Consider the following 8,933-nt stretch of genomic DNA (forward strand, 5'->3'; position numbering starts at 1 on the left):
TGATACCCTGCAACTGAAATTGATTTTGACCTTAAAATTTTAACTATTTGTCGAATAGCTTCCCATCATACTGTATTGTACTCCCTCCGCCCCATAATATAAGAGCGTTTTTTAGGGGGGGAAGGGGGTGGGGGTACACAAAACTTCATTGAATGTTTTTTTTTTGGTGTTTGTCGTATTGTCATGTTTAAAGATGAACATATCGGAAGTTTTTTTGAAAAAAAAAAGATCTAATTTACTTCTGTTGATACCCTGCAACTGAAATTGATTTTGACCTTGAAATTTTAACTATTTGTCGAACATCTTCCCATCATACTGTATTGTACTCCCTCTGCCCCATAATATAAGAGCGTTTTTGACAGTATGTTAAAAACACTTTTATCTTATGAGCATTTTTGACAATGTGTCAAAAACACTCTTATATTATGGGACAGAGGGAGTAATATATTTTATTTTATTTTAACTTCCAGACAACACTTTTACTTGGTTTTCATCTGTTTCTACCATAACTTGACTTTCTACCATTGCAAGCACCTAGTGGTAAACTAAACTCGGATGTTCAGATGGTGAAGATATATAGCAAAATAATACAGTCAGATGTTATCCCACACAACAGACTTGTGACCTTCAAAACTTTTTTCCATTTAGTACGTTAGATCGGCCACATGTTTTCAACGCACATCACAATAATGCATACCACCTTTACAGCCTACACTCGTCAGCTTCGAGTATGAATCGGTTATCTCCAATACAGATTCAACATCTAATAACAAGTAAAAATAGCACGTCAGCAATGCCTACTCCCACAATGTGTGTAAAGCAGAAAAGTGTGATACGGCCACGCTCCCATGATCTCTTGTTGGGAGAATTCGCTGTCCTTTCTGCAGGGCCTGTGTCATCATGTCATATGCTTTCGTTCACGTCTGCACCTTTCCAGATGGGCAAGGGCGCCTCGAGCTTCCTCGAAGCACACCAAAACCATCATCTGATCTATACATCCTGTATCTTCTATGCTGCATCTAATGGTACCAAATCCTTTTGATTCGCAGATTTTAATGATCTAACTTCTAAGGGAAAAGCCACTGCCTATCTTCTCGATCCTGCAAACGGAGGATCCATGTCTCCGGTATTGTCATCGTCGTCGTCATCATCATCAAGGTAATCTACGGGTGATTCTCCGGAGCGCCGTTTTATCCTTTGGAAGATGTCATCGAGAGATTCAGGCGAAGAGACGTTCGAATGAGGAGCAAATCCTGGATCCTGGCGCAAAGGAGTGAACTTCTTGGCACCCATATTCGCTTTGAAGTTCTGAAAACCATTCTTCACTGAAGCCCATGTTTGGGAGATTCCAGCAGCCGAGCGATTTTCAGAATTCCCTTCTTCAAGCAGAGATGCAGATGTCGACAGAGTTTCCTTTTTCACTGGCTTTGTTGCCTGCCGACTCTGATCTCTAACAGATGAATACTTGTTGGAAATCATTTCCCTGTTGTGAATATATTTAGATTGACCGGCTCTTCCATCAACTCTCGAAGAAGTTGTCCCCGCTTTCATCTCCACTGTATCTTCAATCTGTGTATGACATATCAAGGAGATAAAAATACTAAACCTTTCAAACAGAACAAAGACATATAACTAATAAGATTGGGAAAATATGGTAATTATGCTACAACATCAATGGTACCTTTCCAGATTCAACATCTGTGCTCGCGCCATTGAATCTTGCCAATGGAATAACCTGCTCGCCAACTTTATATCCTTGCTCAATCCAAGATCTCTCTGCAAAGAAAGTAAACTTCGCTTAGGCGGAACATGTTTTTGAAAATAACAAAGGCAGCATTCCACCACAATTTGCAATGAATATACAAAAGATTCTATGATAATGATCAGATAAATCATCAGATTTCTATTGTAAGCCGGATAGCCCAATATGTTCACTCGCAACAGCATCACACATGCTTTCATTTGCGGAAACAAGAAAACTGAAATCCATGCGGAACTGTGAAAGCTGAAGGGACAAGCAGCTAAAGAAGCAAACAAAAGAACACAACCATACACTACCGAAAAATGAAAGATACCCCATAGAAAAATCTATGCTGATATACTAAAGAGAATGAAGGATATGCCCACACACAAATCGGTCCTAACCTTTTTGCAGAATAATAATTCCAGACGGATCAAAACCATCCATATGTTCTTCTTCACGCTGGAACTTAAACATTTTCCAGCTTCCAAAATAGTCAATCACACGTCCAAAGAAGTTACTAGCAACAAGTAGTGTATAAACAACCATAATTAGTGGGTAGATCCTGTTGAAACGTCTTCCAAAGAAAGGAACTGCGTCATCTATGTTCCCCATTCTCTGCAACATGCCAACATATGGTCCGTTCAGAGATAAACTAGGTGTTATTTATCTGGTGAACAATAAGCAGTGTAACAAAACTGAAAAACTGGGAAGCATTCCATCTTCAAATGTCAACTATATCATCCTCACAAAACAGAAGCACATAGCATAAATAACACGAAGAAACTGTCCAGCTATTACCTTCTCAAAAGTAGTTTTAACATTACCACCAAGGCGAATGAGATTCAGGAAATTATAAGAAATGGGAGGTGCATATCTTGCAACCATCCTGCAAAAACAGCATTCAGTGCACAGCGCAGAATGAGTTGAACGAATTGGACAGGAAGCACACAAAACATAAAAAAGCAGAAGAGTATGAACTTACGAACAGATCATAAGCAAACTGACAGAACTTGTTTGCCGTGGAGTCAGAGAATAAAACATTAACATCCCAATCTGAAATAGCGAATAGTATGTGCATATACACATATACATCAAAGGGACAAATGCAGCAACCTGTAAACAAATAGGAAGTATGTAAGATCATGCAGAATAAGGCTGACGCTACACAATGAATGTACAGCTAGGTGACCCAGACAAGGGCATTCCATTGACTAAGATATAAATTTTATACTGCATAAAATATAACTAATGTCAACCGAGCAAAAGAATAGCAAGGCCTGATATACTGAGTCACCTAGAAATAACTATAGTGACTTGTACGTCTGCATGTGTTTAAATAACAAATGGATGACGGATGGACATGATTGGTGTGCAAACAAACTACAAAGCTATCACCAATAACACAATATAGTACACATTGCAGAAAGCAAGAGCCCATAAGTAACAAAACTTCCCTGTAAACTGAACATGTGATACATTTATTTTAGTTTTTAATGAAGCACGCAATTTCTTACCTGGACTAGAACCTCCTGCTTTCCGACGGATTTTACAAGAATGGAAAAAAGTGATAAATCAACACCACCTGGCAGCAAAGTAGCTTCAGCCAACAGTATAGCAGCTGACATGCAGCCGAGAATAACAGCCAGTGCTTTCTGAAGCTGCTTTCTCAGTATACAACGCCAAATGAACTCTGATAATGCAAGAAAGAATCACTGAGTCAGTTCCATCAATTATTGAGCAAGCCATAAGGCAGTAACTCAAACGTACTAAGAAAATATGTGGGCCTGGAATTTAGACTGTTTCGTCTAGAAACTGATGTTAAGCCATTCTCACTGAGTAATAGATAAAGACAAAAACTAATAAAAATAGTTGGTAAAGGTCAGAAGGATTACCCATAGTGTCCAAAAGGGATCCCAGTGTGCCTGACCGACTCTCCCTAAAACTCGATACATATTTCCTGTTTAGACAAAAAGAAACTAAATCAATAATGGTTGTGGTTGGATACATCACAAGGTTTCAGACGAGTATAACAAGTTTGCAGTACATATTAATCAAGGTTTTGCAAACAAATTACTGAGGCATATTTTATAGCTCGTGTAGACATGCACACACATCCATAATGGCAATTGAGATTATTCAGCCCACCAATCAACTATTCTTGGCCAGTACCACACATCACGCATATACTCCCTCCGTTCCTAAATATAAGTCTTTGTAGAGATTTCACTATGGCCTACATACGGAGCAAAATGAGTGAATCTACACTCTAAAATACATCTATATACATCCGTATGTGGTTCATAGTGGAATCTCTACAAAGACTTATATTTGGGAACGGAGGGAGTATATGCTAACATACTAATCAAGCCATTTGTGGAACTATCAACAATCCTGTTTGTACACAGTTTTATCTGTTTTCTGTTTAACCAGGTTAATAAAACCTCCATCATAATGATATGGCATATCACTTGACATCATTTATTTAACAGAACTGTCAAGTTATCGTGGCTTTGTGCAGCACTACAACAAGTAAAGGTTCGCCAAAATACAATATCATGAAATATAATTGAATGAGGCAAAAAAGATGCATTACAGTACCTACAGAAAAGTTTAGTGAAGTTGTAAGGGCTATTTTGTCAAGATTAAAATACTCTGGAGATAACATTTAACCAAAGAATTAACAAACTCACCATCCATTTGCATCACGATGTTCATAATTTTTAATAGTGTCCTCTAGATCGAGAGCTTCCATGACATAAGTCATATATTCACTGTACAATAACAAAAACTAAAGTTAATATTATCAGTTAAAAAGGGACAGCAGAACACCACGAACGTTGTTTCTCTACAAACTAGAATTCCAAGTACCACATTCGGGCCCAGCTGAGGGAAAAGAGAAAGGAACAATAGTAACATGGTCCCAGGCATCTAGCATTCTACCCAGTACCCACAATCATCGACCATACGATCTTGATTCATATAGAATTCAGCTTAAGATGTAACGTGGGCTAAACACCCGCCTAACTCAGCATACTTAACTAACTCAAGAATTTTGCCAACTTAGGAAATCTTAGGCTGCGAACCAACCCCTTATTACCCTTCCAGTTTCCATACAAACAAACTGCATTAGTTATGTACTCCCTCTGTAAAGAAATATAAGAGCGTTTTAACGCTCTTATATTTCTTTACAGAGGGAGTACCAGATATTACTAAGAGATACACAAAGAGTAATACTGTTCCCGGTTGGTTTATTCCACAATACCTTTTACACCGATAATACTCCTCATGGGCCATCCTAAGCTGACGTCGGAGAGTGGCCATTGTTTTATCATCTGTATCATAGTCCATATCATTTTCGCCTAATCTGCCACCAGAAGGCTTAAAAGATGGGTCATCCCGCAGCTGAAACGTGCATACAATCACAAGTTACCATCTTTATCGCAGTGTTTTAAATTCAACTGCAAATAGTACTAATAATTGCTTTGGTACCATTTGAGCAACCATTCGGTCAATAATATCCATATAAGGTCTTAAGAGATCACGCTTTGACATTTGATTTGAAGTGGCTTGAGCAACCTGGAAAAGGAACAATACTTCAGCAAACGGCAAGTTGGCAACGAGTATGGGTATTATTAAGGACTTAGAAATGTACTTACAACAATTGAATTTGAATACTCTTGATGAGCATTATCAAGCTTCACGGCCATCTTGGCAACTCTATGAGAAAGTACTTTTTGGCGGTGAGTCCAGTCTGCGTTTTTCCAAATGTTTCTTGGAATTTCACTCAATCCAAAACCAAGAAGAAAAGCACCAGTCACCAGTCCAAAGGTATTTGAGCAAGCCATTAAAAAGCCCACAAGACCTCCATCCCTGTCAAAAATATTTACTTCAGGTCAAGAGTCAAGACTGCGCATCACAGAAGTTTAAGTGGCAGCCATTTTGAGAAAACTAGTTCGGCAGAACTCAAGGCAACACAAAGGATTAGCGCCATGGCCAATGGAAGTAGTATTTTGCAGTAGTAATGATTACATCATGTTTCTTTACCAATCAAAGCTGACTATCCTAAACATGTAGCTTGTTCAATATTGAAATATCAAAAATGTTTCCGTAAAATATTCCATAAGTTATTGAACGACAGCCATAAAGAAATAGCTGAAATGACTTAACTAAAATGTAAAAAAATATCAAGATATTACACAAGGTTATTCACATATCAGGTGACTCATGGAGCATGGAAGCTCAAGTGGAGATTAAAACATACCAAGCTCTATGCATGACTAAAAGCAGTATGAGTCCAAAGAGGCCAATAGCTCCCACAATTGAATAAAAGAGCAGGTTCATGTGAATACTAGTTTTTAGCCTTTCTCTAACAGTGAAATCTCCAGCATCTTCATAGCCTTGAATAGTAGGAACTACAGCCCTGTTTAGGGACATAGACACAAGCCTTGTGTTAGCGATAAAAGTGCCAATGAAAATGACAAGGATAAAATTTACTGCATCCCATGAGAAATTAATATACGAATTGATAACTAAAGTAGTACCCTGAAAAGCTGAAAAGAACTAGGTTATTATTTGTTCTACTAGAAATAGAGTGAGCAAGTAAGCAACCTTATAGTCACATCAAAACCTTAAATACCTTGAAACCAAACAGTAAGAAAGTGTCAGGCACATAAGAGAGGGCATGAAGACCCAAAGTGGTCGGACCCTTCCCGGAACCTGCGCAAGCGGGAGCTACGTGCACCGGGCTGCCCCTACAGACCTAGTAAGTTCAGCTGAAGCTGAAACAGTTGCATTGATATGCAAATAATACGTTGCTAAATCACTGATCTGGGGACTGATGAAGCAGGATCCAAAAAAAATTGAATTTGGAAAGTAAAGCTGACATTTTACTGTAAGGAACATCTATTATGCTAGGGCATGTGCACCAACAGTAGTCAGTCCTAGATGCCACTGACAATCAGGAACGTTAACCATGGCAGAAAGCAATGGAAGACATGTTGATGATGATAGTTTCATACCATGTTAGGATAAATGTGCTCCAATAAGACCAGCCCCAAAAGAAGCCAATTCCACCTTTATCAAAGCCAGTTAATGTCTGCAAGTGAGGTGATGTAAGAGTTTAGACCAAATAAGTAAATGAAGATCATTTGACAGCACAATGCAAGGATAAAGTTTGCCATAAAGGGCCTGCACTATTTATTGGTTCGTGTATATGTTGACATATTCTATTTTTAACTTTTTAACATTTGTTCGCTTGTGCTTAAAACCCATTTAAATAAAGAGGGCAGGATTGTTCCATTTGGGCACGGCTTTGCTCATACAGATGAATACACCAACATGTATGTGAAGCAGTAGAGGGAGGGAGTGGCCCATACCCTAATAAGCATGGCATCAGTGGAGCATGTATCTACAAAATATTCAAGGCATGCTAATGTATCTGACCTAGGATTCTTTCTAGCAAAATATTAAACCTTCTTTATAGACACTTCGCCTGCACCTGATCTCTATGCTTTGTGGAGGTAACCAAGTCCATGCTCGTACTATTTGCAGCTATACTTCTTCTATAGCATTCATTCAGACTGAAGACACATGTGAAGCCGGACTATGTAATCTGAATAAGTGTGTGATTTTGATGCCTGGTTAACATTCCATCTTAGTTCCCTTGAGCTAACAGTTACTGCTTGTTGCAGCTGAATGCTCCCTTGCTAAAGTTATGTAAGCCGTCAACTAGATAGGACAATTTTTTTCCACCTTGTGTCCTACATTCCTATGAATCTAACATAATGGTGAACCCGTGAATGTCATGTGTGGACTGATGACTTAATCGGCAAGTACCAGCACAAACAGCAGAAAAAGTTTATCGAAGGGGACCAAGGCAAGACGATGAAAAATTGCTATGGCAATTAGACACAAAGGGTAAAATAGTGCAGAGAGAGACTTCTCAGAAGCTAATTGGAGTCAAGCAGGCCATATACACTCAACATATGGTGCCAATTTAGCTCGGCCATGTTGTTTATGCTGCATTTCTTAGAACTATGAACTAACTAATTAGTACTCCTAGACAGATGGCATCTCTGAATGACGCAGGGGTGAGCCTAATACCCTGTCACCTAGACCTCATTCCGGGACCAGAAGCATCAACTCGAATGTACGATTCACCAAGCATTCTCCCCTCAAGCACCCGAAACTCCACGCACTGACAGTTTCCCAATCAAAATTTATGTCCTAATACCCCAATTCACCCTAATTGGCGCAAAACCAGAGCACGCAATCAGCTCAGCCCGGGGCGGATCTCAGCGCGCCGAGGCACCGACACCGAAACCGGGGGGGGGGGGGGGGGGGGGGGGGGGGGGGGGGGGGGGGATCATGAGCAGCTACGAGGATCCTAATCGAGGGGGTCGGGCGATGCAGCGGGACGAGAGATCTGACCGTCCAGATGTCGGCGGGGACGAGGATGATGACGGAGAGGGAGCAGAACCAGGCGTAGCCGACGGTGGCCTGGACGTAGCGCGGCACGCCGGGGCCGGCGAAGTAGCGCAGCGTGACGACGACCATGCCCAGCGTCAGGGGCAGCGATATCAGGTAGAAGACCCACATCTCGCCGCCCTCCGCCTCGGCCTAGCCGCGGCGCCGCGCCGGCCGGGAGGAGGGGGTGCGGCGGAGGGTTCGGGGCGGGGCGGGGCGGGGCGGTGGCGGTGGGGGCGAGGAGTCCGGCTGGCTCCGGAAGCTTCTCGGCGCCGCGTGGAGGCGGGGTGGGGGGCACGGCACGGGAGATCGAGCGAGGTCTCTTTTGTGTCCCCGGAGAAGTGGCGGGGGAGAAAGAAGGAAGGCGAGGAAGAAAGATGGTTGCTGGTGGGCTCGGCACGCCCAGCAGAAGTCGCTTTCTTCGGAATAGGAAAATTTTGGGTACGAGGGGAGTAGCACGCACGCAAATATTCGGGTCCGCCGAATAAAGCCGGGATTTATATTATGTGTGGTGTAATGCACCTATATTTCTGACCTTACTATGATTTTTTTGTGAAAGGAGTCATATGAGCATTTTTTGGATTTGACTTGAATTAATGAATATAATCACGCAAAATAAAGTCTCTGGCGAAGATTTTTTATCAGTCTTGGTTAACCGCTTTCGGCGATCAGATTAATCTTAAGGCTTGTTTCTTGTGTAATTTATTTGCGAGCATGAATTTTG

At 41.1% G+C, this 8,933-nt stretch overlaps 1 protein-coding gene across 1 annotated transcript; it reads right to left on the reverse strand.

Moving 5' to 3' along the window:
• Positions 1-618: 618 nt before the first annotated feature.
• Positions 619-8,607, reverse strand: LOC109740296 (uncharacterized). The gene is made up of 14 exons (XM_045230057.2): positions 8,174-8,607; positions 6,763-6,839; positions 6,006-6,164; positions 5,401-5,614; positions 5,234-5,320; positions 5,007-5,146; positions 4,435-4,515; positions 3,637-3,701; positions 3,259-3,434; positions 2,727-2,857; positions 2,543-2,630; positions 2,146-2,359; positions 1,682-1,776; positions 619-1,569 (listed from the first exon to the last, which is right to left on the reverse strand). Exons 1-14 carry the CDS (start codon positions 8,339-8,341, stop codon positions 1,087-1,089), a joined length of 2,178 nt encoding a protein of 725 aa, XP_045085992.2. The 5' UTR covers positions 8,342-8,607; the 3' UTR covers positions 619-1,086.
• Between the last annotated feature and the right edge of the window lie 326 nt (positions 8,608-8,933).

The sequence above is a fragment of the Aegilops tauschii genome, chromosome 6, assembly GCF_002575655.3.
Source record: "Aegilops tauschii subsp. strangulata cultivar AL8/78 chromosome 6, Aet v6.0, whole genome shotgun sequence".
Taxonomy (NCBI): Eukaryota; Viridiplantae; Streptophyta; class Magnoliopsida; order Poales; family Poaceae; genus Aegilops; species Aegilops tauschii.

Bases quoted from the DNA above. Each gene is read 5' to 3' on its own strand.
- LOC109740296 (XM_045230057.2), bottom strand. From the start codon at position 8,341: ATGTGGGTCTTCTACCTGATATCGCTGCCCCTGACGCTGGGCATGGTC. The intron at 5,615-6,005 runs GTATGTTTTAAT...TATTTTTGACAG, and splicing joins TTAGTCATGCATAGAGCTTG to GGATGGAGGTCTTGTGGGCT. The intron at 2,360-2,542 runs GTAATAGCTGGA...GGCATGTTGCAG, and splicing joins TTAAAACTACTTTTGAGAAG to AGAATGGGGAACATAGATGA.